This window comes from Bufo bufo, chromosome 10 (assembly GCF_905171765.1).
Source record: "Bufo bufo chromosome 10, aBufBuf1.1, whole genome shotgun sequence".
In the NCBI taxonomy this organism is placed as follows: domain Eukaryota; kingdom Metazoa; phylum Chordata; class Amphibia; order Anura; family Bufonidae; genus Bufo; species Bufo bufo.
In genome coordinates, this window is record NC_053398.1 from 244,955 (window position 1) to 269,388 (window position 24,434).

A 24,434-nucleotide genomic window follows, 5' to 3' on the forward strand; every position below is an offset into this window, starting at 1 on the left:
TACAGGATGGTGCAGGGGTTATACTGTATATTGTACGGGATGGTGCAGGGGACTATACTGTATATTGTACAGGATGGCGCAGGGGTTATACTGTATTTTGTACGGGATGGTGCAGGGGTTATACTGTATATTGTACGGGATGGTGCAGGGGACTATACTGTATATTGTACAGGATGGTGCAGGGGTTATACTGTATATTGTACAGGATGGCGCAGGGGTTATACTGTATATTGTACGGGATGGTGCAGGGGTTATACTGTATATTGTACGGGATGGTGCAGGGGACTATACTGTATATTGTACAGGATGGCGCAGGGGTTATACTGTATATTGTACAGGATGGTGCAGGGGTTATACTGTATTGTACGGGATGGCGCAGAGGTTTGTATGCTCTTTGAAGTGACAATTATCTTAGGTTTTCCTATCGCCCACATTTGATGGCGCTGTGCCCAGCTCTGAGCCGACCCCGCTCAGCAGCTGCGAAGGCTTAGAGGGAACACTGGCGGTGACCCCTGCAGGCGATGTCGGGTACTACACTGTGTACTGGCAACGAGACTCCTCAGTAATGGAAATGTTTTATGGAATATCACAAAAAATACATGAACCGTGCCTCGGTAGCGAAATCGTGTTGTATCTGTAACCGTCCTCTGATTGTTAAATCCCTCTGACCCCCTCTATGCCCCCCCCCTCTATGACTCCCTCTATACCCCCCTCTATGACTCCATGCCCCCCTCTGACTCCCTCTATGACTCGCTCCATGCCCCCCTCTATGACTCCATGCCCCCCTCTATGACTCCATGACCCCCTCTGACTCCCTCTATTACTCCATGCCCCCTCTATGACTCCCTCTGACTCCCTCTGACTCCCTCTGACCCCCTCTGACTCCCTCTGACCCCCTCTGACTCCCTCTGACCCCCTCTATGACTCCCTCTGACCCCCTCTATGACTCCCTCTGACCCCCTCTATGACTCCCTGTGACTCCTCTGACCCCCTCTATGACTCCCTCTGACCCCCTCTATGACTCCCTCTGACTCCCTCTGACCCCCTCTATGACTCCCTCTGACCCCCTCTATGACTCCCTCTGACCCCCTCTATGACTCCCTCTGACCCCCTCTATGACTCCCTCTGAACCCCTCTATGACTCCCTCTGAACCCCTCTATGACTCCCTGTGACTCCTCTGACCCCCTCTATGACTCCCTCTGACCCCCTGTATGACTCCCTCTGACCCCCTCTATGACTCCCTCTGAACCCCTCTATGACTCCCTCTGACCCCCTCTATGACTCCCTCTGAACCCCTCTGACTCCCTCTGACCCCCTGTATGACTCCCTCTGACCCCCTCTATGACTCCCTCTGACCCCCTGTATGACTCCCTCTGACCACCTGTATGACTCCCTCTGACCCCCTGTATGACTCCCTCTGACCCCCTCTGACCCCCTGTATGACTCCCTCTGACCCCCTGTATGACTCCCTCTGACCCCCTGTATGACTCCCTCTGACCCCCTGTATGACTCCCTCTGACCCCCTGTATGACTCCCTCTGACCCCCTGTATGACTCCCTCTGACCCCCTGTATGACTCCCTGTGACTCCTCTTTGACTCCCTCTGACCCCCTGTATGACTCCCTCTGACCCCCTGTATGACTCCCTCTGACCCCCTGTATGACTCCCTCTGACCCCCTGTATGACTCCCTCTGACCCCCTGTATGACTCCCTCTGACCCCCTGTATGACTCCCTCTGACCCCCTGTATGACTCCCTCTGACCCCCTGTATGACTCCCTGTGACCCCTTCTATGACTCCCTGTGACCCCTTCTATGACTCCCTGTGACCCCTTCTATGACTCCCTGTGACCCCCTCTATGACTCCCTGTGACCCCCTCTATGACTCCCTCTGACCCCCTCTATGACTCCCTCTGACCCCCTCTATGACTCCCTGTGACCCCCTCTATGACTCCCTGTGACCCCCTCTATGACTCCCTGTGACCCCCTCTATGACTCCCTGTGACCCCCTCTATGACTCCCTGTGACCCCCTCTATGACTCCCTGTGACCCCCTCTATGACTCCCTGTGACCCCCTCTATGACTCCCTGTGACCCCCTCTATGACTCCCTGTGACCCCCTCTATGACTCCCTGTGACCCCCTCTATGACTCCCTATGACTCCCTCTGACCCCCTCTATGACTCCCTCTGACCCCCTCTATGACTCCCTCTGACCCCCTCTATGACTCCCTCTGACCCCCTCTATGACTCCCTCTGACCCCCTCTATGACTCCCTCTGACCCCCTCTATGACTCCCTCTGACCCCCTCTATGCGGCCTCTACTCCTCCATAAGCTGCTCTCTGCGGTGTCCGCTTCGCCCTCCTCGTTGCTCTGCTTGGAGGACTCTTTCAGCCACTTCTTTGTAATGATCCTGAAGTCTTCGGCTCTGCGCCTCCTGTGAAGATAAAGTAGTGACTGAAGGTGAGACGCGCGGCGTCACTGCACGCACCCCGTCGTCTGCGCCATTCTGCCGGTGACATATAGGGTTACTGGAAATGTCAAGGATCTCTGCCTGCTGTCTGTGAATGTAGACACCCTTTGTGATCCGGTCCTGCTCGCAGAGCGCATACACTAACCATGTGATTCCTTTCTCGCTGCTCATTGGCCACACACTTCTCGAATTCCTTCTGGTCGATCCTCTCCCGGACCCTCCTCAGGTGGCCCAGCCTGTGCTCTTCCTTCTTCTTATCCTCAGTAGCTAAGGTTTGGTGGCGCTCGCTGCGCTCCTCGTGTGCAGCCATCTTGGCCTTCATACTGGTCACATTTCGGGCTTGTTTGTCCTTCAGCTTCTGCTCCTCGTTCTGTAGACGGCGAAGGGTTTTCAGCCTAAGGTGGATATAGAAGACACCGTTATGGTCCTAGCCGTGTCTGGAGGCCTCGGGTGTAGACGACCTGGGTGTCGGGCACCTGTGCGCCTCCTGCTGGTCACTGGATTTCTGGCCGGCCTCATCTTCCCTCTTTCGCTCCCATTCTAGATGTTTCATTTTCTTCTTGTGTTGACGTTTCTGCTTCTCCTGCTTCTCCCGCAGTGTAATGGCGTCTGACTCCCCAAGACGTTCACCCGCGGGGGGCGATTGTACCTGTAAAGAATGGATAGTAGACGTAATGAACCAAGAGCAGTGATGGATAGGCGGCATTCTCAGTGATGTCACCGCTGATCTCTAGTGAATGGATAGGCGGCATTCTCAGTGATGTCACCGCTGATCTCTAGTGATGGATAGGATGCATTCTCAGTGATGTCACCGCTGATCTCTAGTGATGGATAGGCGGCATTCTCAGTGATGTCACCGCTGATCTCTAGTGAATGGATAGGCGGCATTCTCAGTGATGTCACCGCTGATCTCTAGTGATGGATAGGCGGCATTCTCAGTGATGTCACCGCTGATCTCTAGTGATGGATAGGATGCATTCTCAGTGATGTCACCGCTGATCTCTAGTGATGGATAGGCGGCATTCTCAGTGATGTCACCACTGATCTCTAGTGATGGATAGGCGGCATTCTCGGTGATGTCACCGCTGATCTTTAATGAATGGATAGGCGGCATTCTCAGTGATGTCACCACTGATCTCTGGTGAATGGATAGGCGGCATTCTCAGTGATGTCACCGCTGATCTCTAGTGAATGGATAGGCGGCATTCTCAGTGATGTCACCGCTGATCTCTAGTGATGGATAGGCGGCATTCTCAGTGATGTCACTGCTGATCTCTAGTGATGGATAGGCGGCATTCTCAGTGATGTCACTGCTGCTCTCTAGTGATGGATAGGTGGCATTCTCAGTGATGTCACTGCTGATCTCTAGTGAATGGATAGGCGGCATTCTCAGTGATGTCACCGCTGATCTCTAGTGATGGATAGGCGGCATTCTCAGTGATGTCACTGCTGCTCTCTAGTGATGGATAGGCGGCATTCTCAGTGATGTCACTGCTGATCTCCAGTGAATGGATAGGCGGCATTCTCAGTGATGTCACCGCTGATCTCTAGTGATGGATAGGCGGCATTCTCAGTGATGTCACTGCTGATCTCTAGTGATGGATAGGCGGCATTCTCAGTGATGTCACTGCTGATCTCTAGTGATGGATAGGTGGCATTCTCGGTGATGTCACTGCTGATCTCTAGTGATGGATAGGCTGCATTCTTAGTGATGTCACCGCTGATCTCTAGTGATGGATAGGCGGCATTCTCAGTGATGTCACTGCGGATCTCTAGTGATGGATAGGCGGCATTCTCAGTGATGTCACCGCTGATCTCTAGTGATGGATAGGCGGCATTCTCAGTGATGTCACTGCTGATCTCTAGTGATGGATAGGCGGCATTCTCAGTGATGTCACTGCTGATCTCTAGTGATGGATAGGTGGCATTCTCGGTGATGTCACTGCTGATCTCTAGTGATGGATAGGCTGCATTCTTAGTGATGTCACCGCTGATCTCTAGTGATGGATAGGCGGCATTCTCAGTGATGTCACTGCTGCTCTCTAGTGATGGATAGGCGGCATTCTCAGTGATGTCACCGCTGATCTCTAGTGATGGATAGGCGGCATTCTCAGTGATGTCACCGCTGATCTCTAGTGATGGATAGGCGGCATTCTCAGTGATGTCACTGCTGATCTCTAGTGATGGATAGGCGGCATTCTCAGTGATGTCACCGCTGATCTCTAGTGAATGGATAGGCTGCATTCTCAGTGATGTCACTGCTGATCTCTAGTGATGGATAGGCGGCATTCTCAGTGATGTCACTGCTGATCTCTAGTGATGGATAGGCGGCATTCTCAGTGATGTCACCGCTGATCTCTAGTGATGGATAGGCGGCATTCTCAGTGATGTCACCGCTGATCTCTAGTGATGGATAGGCGGCATTCTCAGTGATGTCACTGCGGATCTCTAGTGATGGATAGGCGGCATTCTCAGTGATGTCACCGCTGATCTCTAGTGATGGATAGGCGGCATTCTCAGTGATGTCACTGCTGCTCTCTAGTGATGGATAGGCGGCATTCTCAGTGATGTCACTGCTGATCTCTAGTGAATGGATAGGCTGCATTCTCAGTGATGTCACTGCTGATCTCTAGTGATGGATAGGCGGCATTCTCAGTGATGTCACCGCTGATCTCTAGTGATGGATAGGCGGCATTCTCAGTGATGTCACCGCTGATCTCTAGTGATGGATAGGTGGCATTCTCAGTGATGTCACCGCTGATCTCTAGTGATGGATAGGCGGCATGCTCAGTGATGTCACCGCTGATCTCTAGTGATGGATAGGCGGCATTCTCAGTGATGTCACCGCTGATCTCTAGTGATGGATAGGCGGCATTCTCAGTGATGTCACCGCTGATCTCTAGTGATGGATAGGCGGCATTCTCAGTGATGTCACCGCTGATCTCTAGTGATGGATAGGTGGCATTCTCAGTGATGTCACCGCTGATCTCTAGTGATGGATAGGCGGCATGCTCAGTGATGTCACCGCTGATCTCTAGTGAATGGATAGGCTGCATTCTCAGTGATGTCACTGCTGATCTCTAGTGAATGGATAGGCTGCATTCTCAGTGATGTCACTGCTGCTCTCTAGTGATGGATAGGCGGCATTCTCAGTGATGTCACCGCTGATCTCTAGTGATGGATAGGTGGCATTCTCAGTGATGTCACCGCTGATCTCTAGTGAATGGATAGGCTGCATTCTCAGTGATGTCACCGCTGATCTCTAGTGATGGATAGGTGGCATTCTCAGTGATGTCACCGCTGATCTCTAGTGATGGATAGGCGGCATTCTCAGTGATGTCACCGCTGATCTCTAGTGATGGATAGGCGGCATTCTCAGTGATGTCACCGCTGATCTCTAGTGATGGATAGGCGGCATTCTCAGTGATGTCACCGCTGATCTCTAGTGATGGATAGGCGGCATTCTCAGTGATGTCACCGCTGATCTCTAGTGATGGATAGGCGGCATTCTCAGTGATGTCACCGCTGATCTCTAGTGATGGATAGGCGGCATTCTCAGTGATGTCACCGCTGATCTCTAGTGATGGATAGGCGGCATTCTCAGTGATGTCACCGCTGATCTCTAGTGATGGATAGGCGGCATTCTCAGTGATGGAACCGCTGATCTCTAGTGATGGATAGGCGGCATTCTCAGCCTTATAAACTGTTACTAGTGTGTGATGCATCTAGTGCAGTGTGCCATGTATGTAAGGCGACTTTCACACTTGCGGCAGAGGATTCCGGCAGGCAGTTCCGTCACCTGAACTTCCTGCCGGATCCGTCAAACCGTATGTAAACTGATGGCATTTGTCAGACGGATCAGGATCCTGATCCGTCTGACAAATGCATTGAAATGCCAGATACGTCTCTCCGGTGTCATCCGGAAAAACGGATCCGGCATTTATTTTTGTTTACATTTTTTGCGGTCTGAGCATGCGCAGACCGCAATGCCGGATCCGTTTTGCTGGAACACTCGGGGCCGGATATGCAAGTGTTCCGGAATTTTGGACGGAGATAAAACCGTAGCATGCTGCGATATTATCTCCGTCCTGAACAGTCAAAAAGACTGAACTGAAGACGTCCTGATGCGTCCTTAACGGATCGCTCTCCATTCAGAATGCATTAGGATGAATCTGATCAGTTATTTTCCGGTATAGAGCCCCTAGGGCGGAACTCAGTGCCGGAAAAGAAAAACGCAAGTGTGAAAGTGCCCTAATGCAGTGTGTGATGTACGTAATCCAGTGTGTCATGTAGGTAGGGCAGTGTATGATATATGTACAACATACATCACACACTGCACTACACATATCACACTGCGCTACATATATCATAGACTGCATTACATATATCACATCACACACTGCGCTACGTACATCACACACTGTGCCACATATATCACATCATAGACTGCACCACATACATCACACCCTGTGCCACATATATCACATCACACACTGCGCTACATACATCACACACTGTGCCACATATATCACATCATAGACTGCACCACATACATCACACCCTGCACCACATACATCACACCCTGCACCACATACATCACACCCTGTGCCACATATATCACACACTGCGCTACGTACATCACATCACACACTGCACCACATACATCACACACTGCACTACACATATCACACTGCGCTACATACATCACATCACACACTGCACCACATACATCACACACTGTGCCACATATATCATAGACTGCATTACATATATCACATCACACACTGCACCACATACATCACATCACACACTGTGCCACATATATCACATCATAGACTGCACCACATACATCACACCCTGCACCACATACATCACACCCTGCACCACATACATCACACCCTGTGCCACATATATCACACACTGCGCTACGTACATCACATCACACACTGCACCACATACATCACACACTGCACTACACATATCACACACTGTGCCACATATATCATAGACTGCATTACATATATCACATCACACACTGCACCACATACATCACATCACACACTGTGCCACATATATCATAGACTGCATTACATATATCACATCACACACTGCGCTACGTACATCACATCACATCACACACTGCGCTACGTACATCACATCACACACTGCGCTACATACATCACACACTGTGCCACATATATCATAGACTGCATTACATATATCACATCGCACACTGCGCTACGTACATCACATCACACACTGCACCACATACATCACACACTGTGCCACATATATCATAGACTGCATTACATATATCACATCGCACACTGCGCTACGTACATCACATCACACACTGCACCACATATATCATAGACTGCATTACACATATCACACTGCGCTACATACATCACATCACACCACACACTGCACCACATACATCACATCACACACTGCGCTACGTACATCACATCACACACTGCACTACATACATCACACACTGCACTACACATATCACACTGCGCTACATACATCACATCACACACTGCACCACATACATCACATCACACACTGCACCACATACATCACACACTGTGCCACATATATCATAGACTGCATTACATATATCACATCACACACTGCGCTACGTACATCACATCACACCCTGCACCACATACATCACACCCTGCACCACATACATCACACACTGCACCACATACATCACACACTGCACCACATACATCACACCCTGCACCACATACATCACACCCTGCACCACATACATCACACCCTGTGCCACATATATCACATCACACACTGCACCACATACATCACACACTGTGCCACATATATCATAGACTGCATTACATATATCACATCACACACTGCGCTACGTACATCACATCACACACTGCACCACATATATCACATCATAGACTGCACTACGTACATCACACCCTGCACCACATACATCACACCCTGCACCACACTCATCACACCCTGCACCACACTCATCACACCCTGCACCACATACATCACACCCTGCACCACATACATCACACACTGCACTATATACATCACACACTGCACTATATACATCACACACTGCACTATATACATCACACCCTGCACCACATACATCAGACCCTGCACCACATACATCACACACTGCACCACATACATCACACACTGCACCACATACATCACACACTGCACCACATACATCACACACTGCACCACATACATCACACACTGCACCACATACATCACACACTGCACCGCATACATCACACCCTGCACCGCATACATCACACCCTGCACCGCATACATCACATCACACCCTGCACCGCATACATCACACACTGCACCACATACATCACACACTGCACCGCATACATCACACACTGCACTATATACATCACACCCTGCACCACATACATCACACACTGCACCACATACATCACACACTGCACCGCATACATCACACCCTGCACCGCATACATCACATCACACCCTGCACCGCATACATCACACACTGCACCACATACATCACACACTGCACCGCATACATCACACACTGCACCACATACATCACACACTGCACCACATACATCACACACTGCACCGCATACATCACACCCTGCACCGCATACATCACATCACACCCTGCACCGCATACATCACACACTGCACCACATACATCACACACTGCACCGCATACATCACACACTGCACTATATACATCACACCCTGCACCACATACATCACACACTGCACCACATACATCACACACTGCACCGCATACATCACACCCTGCACCGCATACATCACATCACACCCTGCACTATATACATCACACACTGCACCGCATACATCACACCCTGCACCGCATACATCACACCCTGCACCTCATACATCACACACTGCACCACATACATCACACACTGCACCACATACATCACACCCTGCACCACATACATCACACCCTGCACCACATACATCACACCCTGCACCACATACATCACACCCTGCACCACATACATCACACCCTGCACCACATACATCACACCCTGCACCACATACATCACACACTGCACCACATACATCACACCCTGCACCACATACATCACACACTGCACCGCATACATCACACACTGCACCGCATACATCACACCCTGCACCGCATACATCACATCACACCCTGCACTATATACATCACACACTGCACCGCATACATCACACCCTGCACCACATACATCACACCCTGCACCGCATACATCACACCCTGCACCACATACATCACACCCTGCACCACATACATCACACCCTGCACTATATACATCACACCCTGCACTATATACATCACACCCTGCACCGCATACATCACACCCTGCACCGCATACATCACACCCTGCACCACATACATCACACACTGCACCGCATACATCACACACTGCACCGCATACATCACACCCTGCACCGCATACATCACATCACACCCTGCACTATATACATCACACACTGCACCGCATACATCACACCCTGCACCACATACATCACACCCTGCACCTCATACATCACACCCTGCACCGCATACATCACACCCTGCACTATATACATCACACACTGCTGCTGCTGTCACCTTGTTCTGCACGTCAACCTTGATCTGTAGTAGTCTTCAGTTCCACTGCCGCCATGTTTGTCGGGGTCCTTACTACAGCCGGCCCCTCCTCCTTACATCTCCCGCCGGCTTCCCCTGCTGTAGGGCCCTGTATCGCTCCGGCAGCCCGCCAAACCAGCAATAACAAAGCTCCTTGCTGTTCGGAGCTTTGTCATTGGTTATTTCAGGCGCTGGCAGTATCGCTGCGCCGGTCACAGCGCGTCCTGCACTGATGAATGGCAGGGAAAAGTCTAAGGCATATTGCTTCACTTAGACTGTTTTCAGGGAGTTAAATGTCCTGGACAGGCGTCTATGACGCTTCTACAGGCGTTATGGCGACCTCTGCACTAGTATACAGTAATACTCCTGATTACTTACATTTTGGGAAAGGTTAAAATCCGTATGAACCAGAACGTCTTTCATGGTTAAGCGTCTGACCGGTGATTCTGAAATGGTTTCGAATAAGGAGCTTTGGTTGGATGACCCGACCGTATCAGACAGCGCGGCCCTCAGATCTGACGTCAATTTATTCTTTGATTTGATTATTCCTGTAAGATGTAGAATTATTTCTGTGTCAGATTTTGTCAGATACAAGACGTCCTTCGGCCTTGTTCACACTGTACTGGAGGCAGGAAACACACCAAAAACCGTGACCAACCCCCCGAGGGTCCCATCACAAGCGTCATTAGGCTCGGTCATGCAGATACCGCTATGAACACCTTCACAGGCAATTTTTGTTTATGATTGCATTTTACTAATTTTTGGATAAAAATCATATTTTCAATTGGCCTTTATTAAAAATATTGAGCTGTTCTGTCACAAGGGGTTAACTGTCTAGCTGTGTGACTGGTGCTTTAACTTTGTGCCGTCATCTGATAAACCTGATCTCTAAATTACTAAGGCTACTTTCACATTAGCGGCAGCCTTCTCCAGCAGGCTGCCCCCTGCCGGATCCATGCTGACGCTAGTGCACGCGTGCTGCCCGAAGTCCGCTCTGGCCCCATTCACTATAATGGTGGCGAGGTCCGGCTGCAGCACGGCAAACATGCCGTAATTTTATTCCGGACGCCTCTCGGCATGTTTGCCGAGCTGCGGCTAGACCTCCGGCTCGCCACCATTATAGTGAATGGGGCTGGAGCGGATTTCCAGCAGCACGCGTGCACTAGCGGCAGCACGGATCCAGCTGGCTGTTCCCCCACCAGAAGGTTGCCACTAGTGTGAAAGTAGCCTAAGAGTCAGAAACGCTTATTTACCACATTCTTATCAGTGAGATGAGGGCTATAATGTCAGAGAGCAGAGATAAGGAGTCCGTCAGCTCCTCAGATGACGGAAAACACAGAAAATCAGAGGCTGCTAATGGAGCATCTCAGCTCCGTACAGAAAAAAGGAAGAGATGATTTTAGCTTAGAAGGAGTACAATGCAATTATTTTAAAAAAAAATACCCCCAAAGGTGTCCATAGCCTTGAAGACCACATAATCATTATATGTCTCCGCCAAAATATAATAATTGGAGGCATTGGATCCTGATTCATCCCCTTTTTTAAGATCTCTGCTTTGTCAGGGAATGGAATCTTTATTTACAACTGGAAAACAGAGCAGATCCTTTTCACACAGCTGCGGGCACGTAACAATGTATCAGTCCAGACGTGTTAACTTATGGGGTCATTTATCAAACTGGTGTAAAGGAGAACGGGCTCAGTCGCCCATAGCAACCAATCAGATTCCTCCTTTTATTTTCCACTATACTAAATTGAAGGTGGAATCTGATTGGTTGCTATGGGCGACTGAGCCCGTTCTCCTTTACACCAATTTGATGAATGACCCCATAAGTTAACACATGTCTGGACTGATACATTGTTACGTGCCCGCAGCTGTGTGAAAAGGATCTGCTCTGTTTTCCAGTTGTAAATAAAGATTCCATTCCCTGACAAAGCAGAGATCTTAAAGTGTCTCAGCAGCACAGACCTCTCTGCTGATATTTTGTTACAATGTCATCAGTGCAGGTAAAATGTATCATCCTGGATTCCATTGTAGCAGACAATCGGTGGGGAGTACGGGACCGCACATCGCCGCCACTTAATAGAAAATGCCTAATCTTGTCCGCAATTGCAGACAAGAATAGGACATGTTCTATTTTTTTCTGGAACGAAATTGCGGACCCAGAAGTGTGGACCCGCAATTCCGGATCCGGGCTGCACATCGTGCGGCCCCATAGAAATGAATGGGTCTGCAATTCCGTTCCGCAAAATGCGGAACAGAATTGCAGACGTGTGAATGGACCCTAAGGGTGTGTTCACACATTGGGATCCGATCCAGGCCGACACTGGATTCCTGCAGCGGTTGCGCCTCAGATCTGCATGAAGATTACAGACGGATTCTGCTGCATGTGAATGGGGCTTTACCCTGCTGACTGCATGGACAGCTCCTTTGGAAAATGAGAGGAGGAATCGGATTGGTTGCTATGGGCGACTAGGCCAGTTCTACTTAACGCCAGTTTGCTAAATGACCCCTCAGAGTTGTGAAAGTTGGAAAAAGACAAGAGTCCATCAAGTCCACGCTGAACTGCTGCTATGTTGGCCTGATGTCATTTCGTCGAGCGCCGCATCTCTGTCTGTTCTCACCTGGCTTTCGGTAGAAGGGCTCTGGTTGGCTCCTCTTCCAATATTTCCATTCAGGGCGGTCACTAATGTCCAGGCTTGGCTTCTCCCACAGACTGGAGTCCGTGTTCACGGCGCTGTCCACCATTGTACTCTGCGGGGTCCGACTTGTCTCATCATCACTCTCATCATCCAAAGACTCCTCACCTCCAGGCTCAGACGATGAGGAGGAGGAGGAGAAGTGACGTCCACTCTGCCTGCGGCTGTCTGCTTTCATCTTCCTGGATGAGTATAATTCTGCATTGCCCGGCTCCTTCATCCCCTGGATGTAGACGGTGGTCCTGGGTGACAGGGACCACCAGTCCTGACATTTGGAGTCATGGCAGCAGGTACATCCGGAGCGGGTGGGGAAGCAGCAGCAGGGACAGTGGGGGAGATGTGGGTGGACGCTGTGATAATGGTTCCATCTGTGTTTGTGGAAGTGGTCGGCGGAGCACACAGGGATCGGCACTGCGGCGCAGCGGTCACGGATGACATACGTCGTGCTGCTCTGTGCTGTGACCTGGGTGGACAATCGTCTGCCGATTGGACGGTGAAAGGCGTCTACAATCCTGTGGTAAACCGTTGGCGAGATCCACACGGCCACCCGGAGCGGGACTGTTGATTTTTTGCCATTCCAGAAACTGATCATCAGCTCCTCATCCTCGGTGGCTGCAGGAAAAAATAAAATATTATCCGTACACAATTGTATATGGGGTGCAACAGGGAGCTCAGGATTGATAAATGTGGCACATCTTTAAACATGAGACCTTTGGACATTTTTGTGACTTTTTAAAAAAGTTGCATTTGATAAATCTGGTGTGCGCCTAATTTACATGGCTAACCACGTCCACATTCCCACTAAGCAGAAAGGAAGAGCTTTCCTCACCATTTTCAAGATCCCTGCTTTTGTACATAAAAAGGTGACATTCATAACATCCAGCAATTCAAGAGCGCGCCCTGGACTCGCACAGCTGAGGGTACGGCACAATGTATGAGTGCAGACAATCCTCTGTCAACTAAAATCTCACTCCTCTTCTGATACTTTGTTACAATGTCTCAGTCAGCAGTCCAACTCGCAGAGGATTGTCTACACTGTCAGATATCTTTTAAGACTGTATGGGAATGTTAAGCAAGAATGTCTCCATTCACTGACAGAAAGCAGAGATCGTCACAGCGGTGAGAAAAGTAAAATGCAAACTATACAATAAAGTCACAGAATTACTGATTCTGAGTAAGCCCGAGCTAAGGGACGCTGCACTGGAGTGCTTCTCGTTCTTGCAATCAGTGACCATTGTGTAAGGCTGCGTTCTCATCTCCATTTCGAAAAGCTGCCTGATCTGGCGCAAACACCAGCTGTTGGCCGGACAAAAAAACGTTGCATGCAGCAGTTTTTGTTCGTCCGAAACCCGGCATTTATGCCGGAAATTGTCTGGATGACTGCCAGACCTCATTGCAGTCAGTGGGGGTCCAGCAGGCTGCTATATGCCGGAACGGAGATGTGAACAAAGCCTAAGGCCTCATGCACACGTCCGTGGAACACGGACCATGAGATACCGGCCTGGATTCCTGCTGAGTGCAGGAGCGCGCAGCGTCATTGGTTGCTATGACGCCGTGAGCTTCGTGCCACCGCTGCTGTACTGTATGGACGTGTGCATGAGGCTTAAAGGGCTTCTGTCGCTCCACTAAACTCATTTATTTTTTGTCTCCTTAAAATCCTTATGCTGCGATTTCTCAATATTTAGGGCACTGAGTGGAGGACGCTCGCTCGGCCGCCCCATCCTCAGTGCGCCTGCGTCGGGTGTACATGTGACGTCATCGGCGCAGGCGCACTGAGGATGGAGCGGCCGAGCGAGCGTCCTCCACTCAGTGCGCCTGCGCCAACTGAAGACCGGCGCGAGATTTAAAACGCAGACAGGGCCAGTCAGAGGAGGAGCGCATTCGCTGGCCCTGTCAATCAACATGAGGAGGGGGCGTCATTATGAATGGAGGATGCGGTAGCCGCCCTACCTGCTGCTAGAGAGGTAATTAGCATATTATAAAAGTCCGTTTTTTTATATAACTACTGAACCAAACTGAGTAATAGCCCTATATATTGAGAAATCGCAGCATAAGGGTTTTAAGGAGACAAAAAAAAAATAAGAGTTTAGTGGAGCGACAGAAGCCCTTTAAGACTGATAGAAAGCTATATTCACACATGGCAGAAACTTACTGCACCTGAACTGAATTTTGGAAGAACCAACCGGTGAGTTAGCACCTGCAAGTCTTTCTGAAAACTCAATTTAGATTAAAGATACAGTCGCAGAAATTTCTAAAATAAATCTGCCGTTGTCTAATGTTAGAAATACATGGCTGCATTCTTCTTGGAAAATATAAAGTAAGTGACACTGGATGCGGTTTGTATGAGAATGTCTGTGGATCTGTACAGGGACTGTAAGAATGAGGCTTGGTACCTCTCAGGGGGTCCCTCGTCTCCAAGCCCAGAATGACCGTCCCTGGTCCATATCTGATCAGCTGCGGTTCCCAGGGAGCTAACACGTTGTCCCCTGGCACAATGCAGTGTCTCAGCGCCTCCTCATGCTGGATGATGTCACACACACTTGTTTTCTGGAGAATGGCGGGGAAACGCTCTCCATCCACACACGGTTTGGTAAATTCAATTAGGAACGCTCCAGATTCTTCCTGTTGTGAGAAGTGCATGAGAAATTTAAGAGTTTTTATATGTTATTGTGACGGACTGAACCATCACTGGGGCTGCTGGAGAAGCCTGAGGGCCAGCCTCCTTCCTACGGACTATGGACCCAGAACTATGGAGACCCCCTCAGACCTTTTGGGGTTACAAGGAACTATGAACCCTGATTTATGTGTGGAATTTATATGCCACGTATTTCCTATTGCCCATTAAAGGTGCAGGGTGTGAATCCAGCAACACAAAAAGGGTTAACTCTGCACTGAGACTCCCACTGCTTGTGTTAGGGATGGGATTAAGATAGCTGACTCTAGGAGCAGCCGTCTCCTAGATGAGTAGATCACCCTATGATACACTCAGGAGATAATCCCATCACATGTGTCTCCTCTTCCCATTCATTCATTATGGAGGGGGTGAAGATGTCTGTTTCGCATGTTGTTCATTGTTGATTGCGTCAAAGACAATGCCATTGTGTTATTGAGTGCTCACAGGCAATGCCATTGTGTTTGTTAATTGCGTCACAGACAATGCCATTGTGTTTGTTGAATAGGGTTAGTTTTTGTGTTTAAACTGTAAAGCTGTAAAGGATTGGCTGCTATGTCTTGTCCTCAGTTCCCAACCAGGTCCACGGGGGTGGTACCCTTGTTGGAAAATGTGTATATAAGTCAATGCTTGTGTGTTCAATAAAGAGTTCCTGTTTTACCCTTGATCATGTTGAGGCTGGTGTTTGGGTAACTGACACTGGGGATTGCTTACGCTGAAGATTTTCTATACTCCCCTGGTTATAACTACTAGCTCTTGTAAGAGCTGTTCCTGGTTCCTGTGGTGGTTACGGTGTTGAGTGGAGTGCTTGGAGTTCTCGGGAAGCACTAGGAGCATCCATCAACTGAGGTAGCCAGTCGGGGTGCCAGGAGATCCGTTACAGTGGTGGCAGCAGTGGGATGGCGTCCTAGTGCAAGGAGAAGCAGCTCGGAGACACCGTTCGTGGAGCATATTGAGGGCAACGCTAGTATCCGTACAGCGCCCCTGGCTACAGCAGGATGGAATCGCTAGTCTTTGGACAGCGTTCCACTACGACGAGGAGGATTACATGGACTAGAGGGATGCAGTCCGGAAAGGCATCTGGCACGAGGCACTGGAAGATGTACAGCGTCGGCGGGGCGAGAGTCTCCCCAGTGAGGGGCAGCAGTTGCGGATGCGAGTGGCCCTGCGAATGACCCTTCTGGGAAAGCAGCCCCTGGATGAGTGGGTGGCAGAACTCGAGAGTCTGGTATGGAAGGAGCTTTGGCTAGACGACGCCTACCAGGCACTCTGGTGGTATGTGATTCGGCACTCCCCCTGGATGGCTGAGCACGACAGACCCGAGGGTGAGGATTATGATGGCCCTGGCCTGTTTGAGTCCTTCGCAGAACTGGAGTTCGGAGATGCTGGAAAGTCCCGGTTCTGGGATATCTATGACCACAGGGAGGCTATGCATGATTGGGCTACAGCGAGAGAGGTGAGACAAGACCTGGCATCTCTAGTGACAATGGAGCTGGAGCAGGATTACCGATACTTCCTCAGCTCAATTCGGCCCCAATATACACTGCCAGAGAGCTGGGTGGCAGTCCCAGACCTACAACCCTACAGCTGGGAAGACCCAACTGAAGTATCCCCTGCTTCAGTACCAGCTACAGAGGTAGGGGACCTAATAGACTGGTCCTGGGGGGAACCCCATATGGCAGGTGGAGATGGGACCGAGATCTCTCCACCGGCCCTACAGGGATGCTGGGCTGTCGGCCCAGATCCCCAACGGCAGCCGGAGTTTCAGGGAGTAGGGACAGTCGGTCCTGCTCCCCAGCGGCAGTTTACCTTGAAGGGAGAGGAGACAATTGGTCTCTCTCCCCAACCATAGGGGGACAGCACCTCTAACTCTGATGGTGCAGATGGGACCGCGGTCTCAGCACCAGACCTACAGGGATGCTGGACAGCCGGTACAGATCCCCCACCAACCCCGCAGGAATGCCAGGAGGAGGATTTAAGCAATCTCTGCTTTCCACAGCCGATCCACAACAAGGTCCTGGGGGTAGAATTGCCTGACCCCATCCCAGCGGAAGACCTGGCATCTGGGCAGAGCGCAGTTGGCCTCTGCCCACCAAGTACCCACAGCTCCAAGCTAGAGAACAACAATGAAGCAAGGAGTAGCAGATGCCCACTCAAAAGCTGGGGACATACAGAACAGAGCCAGGACCCAGAGTTCAACAGGACCAGTGTTTGTTTATGGGTGGGCTACTCAACTAACTCAGGCACCGACCCACAGGAGGTCAGGTACCTGGTTAGTCTACTGTTGGGAGGGGAGAAATGTGACGGACTGAACCGTCACTGGGGCTGCTGGAGAAGCCTGAGGGCCAGCCTACTTCCTACGAATTATGGACCCAGAACTATGGAGACCCCCTCAGACCTTTTGGGGTTACAAGGAACTATGAACCCTGATTTATGTGTGGAATGTATATGCCACATATTTCCTATTGCCCATTAAAGGTGCATGGTGTGGATTCAGCAACACAAAAAGAGTTAACTCTGCACTGAGACTCCCACTGCTTGTGTTAGGGATGGGATTAAGATCGCTTACTCTAGGAGCAGCCGTCTCCTAGATGAGTAGATCACCCTATGATACACTCAGGAGATAATCCCGTCACATGTGTCTCCTCTCTCCCTATTCATTCATTATGGAGGGGGTGAAGATGTCTGTTTGCATGTTGTTCATTGTTGATTGCGTCACAGACAATGCCATTGTGTTTGTTAATTGCGTCACAGACAATGCCATTGTGTTTGTTGAATAGGGTTAGTTTTTGTGTTTAAACTGTAAAGGATTGGCTGCTATGTCATGTCCTCAGTTCCCAACCAGGTCCACAGGGGTGGTACCCTGGTTGGAAAATGTGTATATAAGTCAATGCTGTGTGTTCAATAAAGGTAGTTCCTGTTTTACCCTTCATCATGTTGAGGCTGGTGTTTGGGTAACTCATCGACATTGGGGATTGCTTACGCTGAAGATTTACTATACTCCCCTGGCTATAACTACTAGCTCTTGTAAGAGCTGTTCCTTTTCCTGGTTCCTGTGGTGGTTACGGTGTTGAGTGGAGTGCTTGGAGCCCTCGGGAAGCACTAGGAGCATCCATCAACAGAGGTACCCAGTCGGGGTGCCAGGAGATCCGTTACAGTTATTATATGTCGGAGGAGCAGCTTAGTGAATACTCCACGTATACCGGTGGACACTGCTATCAGCCTCACATAGTGCACAGTGAAAAATACACAGCCGCATAGATCTTACCTCTTGTATCACCACACCGAGATAGTAGAATCCATCCGGGTCTCTTCGGGCCAGTACAGTTTCTCGCTTAATTATTGAAGTTAGACATGAAAATGTGGGGGAGACGGTCATCTTTCTACAAGTCACACTAGTGTAATGAGGATAGGGACTGGTTAGTGAACATTGGCTGTAAATAGAGGAAAAATAAATCAATTATCTACTACAAGATGCAGAGCAAAATATAACCAGATCAACCGTGAGAAACCTACAATAATACTGTCCTCTATGTGCAAGAATGTAATACTATAATACTGCCTCCTATGTATAAGAATATAACTACTATAATACTGCCTCCTGTGTACAAGAATATAACTACTGTAATACTGCTCCTATGTACAAGAATATAACTACTATAATACTGCTCCTATGTACAAGAATATAACTACTATAATACTGCTCCTATATACAAGAATATAACTACTATAATACTGCTCCTATGTACAAGAATATAACTACTATAATACTGCTCCTATGTACAAGAATATAACTACTATAACACTGCCTCCTATGTACAAGAATATAACTACTATAATACTGCTCCTATGTACAAGAATATAACTACTATAATACTGCTCCCATGTACAGGAATATAACTACTATAATACTGCTCCTATGTACAAGAATATAACTACTATAATACTGCTCCTATGTACAAGAATATAACTACTATAATACTGCTCCTATATACAAGAATATAACTACTATAATACTGCCTCCTATGTACAAGAATATAACTACTATAATACTGCTCCTATGTACAAGAATATAACTACTATAATACTGCTCCTATGTACAAGAATATAACTACTATAATACTGCTCCTATGTACAAGAATATAACTACTATAATACTGCTGCTATGTACAAGACTATAACTACTATAATACTGCTCCTATGTACAAGAATATAACTACTATAATACTGCCTCCTATGTACAAGAATATAACTACTATAATACTGCCTCCTATGTACAAGAATATAACTACTATAATACTGCTCCTATGTACAAGAATATAACTACTATAATACTGCCTCCTATGTACAAGAATATAACTACTATAATACTGCCTCCTATGTACAGGAATATAACTACTATAATACTGCTTCTATGTACAAGAATATAACTACTATAATACTGCCTCCTATGTACAAGAATATAACTACTATAATACTGCTCCTATGTACAAGAATATAACTACTATAATACTGCTCCTATGTACAAGAATATAACTACTATAATACTGCTCCTATGTACAAAAATATAACTACTATAATACTGCTGCTATGTACAAGAATATAAATACTATAATACTGCTCCTATGTACAAGAATATAACTACTATAATACTGCTCCTATGTACAAGAATATAACTACTATAATACTGCTCCTATGTACAAGAATATAACTACTATAATACTGCCTCCTATGTACAAGAATATAACTACTATAATACTGCTCCTATGTACAGGAATATAACTACTATAATACTGCCTCCTATGTACAAGAATATAACTACTATAATACTGCTCCTATGTACAAGAATATAACTACTATAATACTGCTCCTATGTACAAGAATATAACTACTATAATACTGCTCCTATGTACAAGAATATAACTACTATAATACTGCCTCCTATGTACAAGAATATAACTACTATAATACTGCCCCTATGTACAGGAATATAACTACTATAATACTGCTCCTATGTACAGGAATATGATGACTATATTTCTTCCATCTCCTCCGTTATGACTGGCGGATGAGGTTTACCGGCTGTGGGTGGCTTGATGAGTGGTCACACATGGGTGTCCAGGAGCAGTACAGCCACACTGTGTAAGTAGACTGTGGCAGGAGAGTGTAGACAGGGGGGACGTCACACTGCAGTATTTGTGGTCCAGGCACAGGGAGGGCACGCAAGCATCCATCTGTCCAGGTGAACAATGGGTTAATGTGCTGGTTTCATATACAAATATAGCAGACAATCACTATGGCGGGTCTGAGGACAGGAGCTGGTACAGAGCAGACATTCTCAGTTCTCTACCACTTGTGACCCCCTGATCTCTGTGAGCTGCTATTCTGTCTGGGCTTCAGACTGATACATTGTTACAGACGGTCAGGCAGGAAGGAGATGGTCTACTGTGTGCTGTAAAGAGAGTCTACACTGATACATTGTAACAGACAGTAAATAGTCTCTAGATGTGAATTGGGAATGTTTCCATTACCTACTTTGTAAAGTACTTATTTGGCAAAGTTCCTGTGCATTTTATTATCTCTGCTTGCTGTCAGTGTGTGGGAACATTTATGTTCATATTCAGAGACTAAAAACCTGTCTTGCCTAGTCACACAGCTGTAGTTTTTTTATAATGTATCAGTGCAGGTAGAAGCCATCTGCCTGAGGATTGGCTACACTGATACATTGTAACGGACCACCAAAGGAAAGTAAGAATGTTGTCCATTCATAAGTCACAAAATGACTGGTAGTGTGCCCGGCGCTGTACCCTGAGCTCACAGTCCTCAGCCGTGTCCTCCAGTGATGTAGTATGTGTATACTGTACCAGGTCTGGTAGTGTGCCCGGCTCTGTACCCTGAGCTCACAGTCCTCAGCTGCGTCCTGCAGTGATGTAGTATGTGTATACTGTACCAGGTCTGGTAGTGTGCCCGGCGCTGTACCCTGAGCTCACAGTCCTCAGCCGCGTCCTGCAGTGATGTAGTATGTGTATACTGTACCAGGTCTGGTAGTGTGCCCGGCGCTGTACCCTGAGCTCACAGTCCTCAGCCGCGTCCTGCAGTGATGTAGTATGTGTATACTGTACCAGGTCTGGTAGTGTGCCCGGCTCTGTACCCTGAGCTCACAGTCCTCAGCCGCGTCCTGCAGTGATGTAGTATGTGTATACTGTACCAGGTCTGGTAGTGTGCCCGGCGCTGTACCCTGAGCTCACAGTCCTCAGCTGCGTCCTGCAGTAATGTAGTATGTATATACTGTACCAGGTCTGGTAGTGTGCCCGGCTCTGTACCCTGAGCTCACAGTCCTCAGCTGCGTCCTGCAGTGATGTAGTATGTGTATACTGTACCAGGACTGGTAGTGTGCCCGGCGCTGTACCCTGAGCTCACAGTCCTCAGCTGCGTCCTGCAGTGATGTAGTATGTGTATACTGTACCAGGTCTGGTAGTGTGCCCGGCGCTGTACCCTGAGCTCACAGTCCTCAGCCGCGTCCTGCAGTGATGTAGTATGTGTATACTGTACCAGGTCTGGTAGTGTGCCCGGCTCTGTACCCTGAGCTCACAGTCCTCAGCCGCGTCCTGCAGTGATGTAGTATGTGTATACTGTACCAGGTCTGGTAGTGTGCCCGGCTCTGTACCCTGAGCTCACAGTCCTCAGCCGCGTCCTGCAGTGATGTAGTATGTGTATACAGTACCAGGTCTGGTAGTGTGCCCGGCGCTGTACCCTGAGCTCACAGTCCTCAGCCGCGTCCTGCAGTGATGTAGTATGTGTATACTGTACCAGGTCTGGTAGTGTGCCCGGCGCTGTACCCTGAGCTCACAGTCCTCAGCCGCGTCCTGCAGTGATGTAGTATGTGTATACTGTACCAGGTCTGGTAGTGTGCCCGGCGCTGTACCCTGAGCTCACAGTCCTCAGCCGCGTCCTGCAGTGATGTAGTATGTGTATACTGTACCAGGTCTGGTAGTGTGCCCGGCTCTGTACCCTGAGCTCACAGTCCTCAGCCGCGTCCTGCAGTGATGTAGTATGTGTATACTGTACCAGGTCTGGTAGTGTGCCCGGCGCTGTACCCTGAGCTCACAGTCCTCAGCCGCGTCCTGCAGTGATGTAGTATGTGTATACTGTACCAGGTCTGGTAGTGTGCCCGGCGCTGTACCCTGAGCTCACAGTCCTCAGCCGTGTCCTGCAGTGATGTAGTATGTGTATACTGTACCAGGTCTGGTAGTGTGCCCGCGCTGTACCCTGAGCTCACAGTCCTCAGCCGCGTCCTGCAGTGATGTAGTATGTGTATACTGTACCAGGACTGGTAGTGTGCCCGGCGCTGTACCCTGAGCTCACAGTCCTCAGCTGCGTCCTGCAGTGATGTAGTATGTGTATACTGTACCAGGACTGGTAGTGTGCCCGGCGCTGTACCCTGAGCTCACAGTCCTCAGCTGCGTCCTGCAGTGATGTAGTATGTGTATACTGTACCAGGTCTGGTAGTGTGCCCGGCGCTGTACCCTGAGCTCACAGTCCTCAGCCGCGTCCTGCAGTGATGTAGTATGTGTATACTGTACCAGGTCTGGTAGTGTGCCCGGCTCTGTACCCTGAGCTCACAGTCCTCAGCCGCGTCCTGCAGTGATGTAGTATGTGTATACTGTACCAGGTCTGGTAGTGTGCCCGGCTCTGTACCCTGAGCTCACAGTCCTCAGCCGCGTCCTGCAGTGATGTAGTATGTGTATACTGTACCAGGTCTGGTAGTGTGCCCGGCTCTGTACCCTGAGCTCACAGTCCTCAGCCGCGTCCTGCAGTGATGTAGTATGTGTATACTGTACCAGGACTGGTAGTGTGCCCGGCGCTGTACCCTGAGCTCACAGTCCTCAGCCGCGTCCTGCAGTGATGTAGTATGTGTATACTGTACCAGGTCTGGTAGTGTGCCCGGCGCTGTACCCTGAGCTCACAGTCCTCAGCCGCGTCCTCCAGTGATGTAGTATGTGTATACTGTACCAGGTCTGGTAGTGTGCCCGGCTCTGTACCCTGAGCTCACAGTCCTCAGCCGCGTCCTGCAGTGATGTAGTATGTGTATACTGTACCAGGTCTGGTAGTGTGCCCGGCGCTGTACCCTGAGCTCACAGTCCTCAGCCGTGTCCTCCAGTGATGTAGTATGTGTATACTGTACCAGGTCTGGTAGTGTGCCCGCGCTGTACCCTGAGCTCACAGTCCTCAGCCGCGTCCTGCAGTGATGTAGTATGTGTATACTGTACCAGGACTGGTAGTGTGCCCGGCGCTGTACCCTGAGCTCACAGTCCTCAGCTGCGTCCTGCAGTGATGTAGTATGTGTATACTGTACCAGGACTGGTAGTGTGCCCGGCGCTGTACCCTGAGCTCACAGTCCTCAGCTGCGTCCTGCAGTGATGTAGTATGTGTATACTGTACCAGGTCTGGTAGTGTGCCCGGCGCTGTACCCTGAGCTCACAGTCCTCAGCCGCGTCCTGCAGTGATGTAGTATGTGTATACTGTACCAGGTCTGGTAGTGTGCCCGGCTCTGTACCCTGAGCTCACAGTCCTCAGCCGCGTCCTGCAGTGATGTAGTATGTGTATACTGTACCAGGTCTGGTAGTGTGCCCGGCTCTGTACCCTGAGCTCACAGTCCTCAGCCGCGTCCTGCAGTGATGTAGTATGTGTATACTGTACCAGGTCTGGTAGTGTGCCCGGCTCTGTACCCTGAGCTCACAGTCCTCAGCCGCGTCCTGCAGTGATGTAGTATGTGTATACTGTACCAGGACTGGTAGTGTGCCCGGCGCTGTACCCTGAGCTCACAGTCCTCAGCCGTGTCCTGCAGTGATGTAGTATGTGTATACTGTACCAGGTCTGGTAGTGTGCCCGGCGCTGTACCCTGAGCTCACAGTCCTCAGCCGCGTCCTGCAGTGATGT

The 24,434-nt window shown here is 49.4% G+C and overlaps 1 protein-coding gene across 1 annotated transcript; it reads right to left on the bottom strand.

Annotated features, from left to right (window-relative positions):
* Nucleotides 1-2,211: 2,211 nt before the first annotated feature.
* On the bottom strand, nt 2,212-21,831 carry C10H11orf16 (chromosome 10 C11orf16 homolog). The gene is made up of 9 exons (XM_040410216.1): nt 21,818-21,831; nt 20,574-20,728; nt 18,763-18,928; nt 15,217-15,445; nt 12,749-13,435; nt 10,505-10,674; nt 2,946-3,118; nt 2,615-2,864; nt 2,212-2,433 (listed from the first exon to the last, which is right to left on the bottom strand). Exons 2-9 carry the CDS (start codon nt 20,726-20,728, stop codon nt 2,317-2,319), a joined length of 1,947 nt encoding a protein of 648 aa, XP_040266150.1. The 5' UTR covers nt 21,818-21,831; the 3' UTR covers nt 2,212-2,316.
* Nucleotides 21,832-24,434: the final 2,603 nt, after the last annotated feature.

Excerpts from the sequence above, each read along its gene's own strand:
- C10H11orf16 (XM_040410216.1), bottom strand. The coding sequence starts at position 20,728 with ATGGATGCTTGCGTGCCCTCCCTGTGCCTGGACCACAAATACTGCAGT. Across the intron at positions 18,929-20,573 it reads CATCAAGCCACCCACAGCCG|CCAATGTTCACTAACCAGTC; the intron begins GTAAACCTCATC and ends CTCTATTTACAG. Across the intron at positions 13,436-15,216 it reads GACGAGGGACCCCCTGAGAG|CCACCGAGGATGAGGAGCTG; the intron begins GTACCAAGCCTC and ends TTTTTCCTGCAG.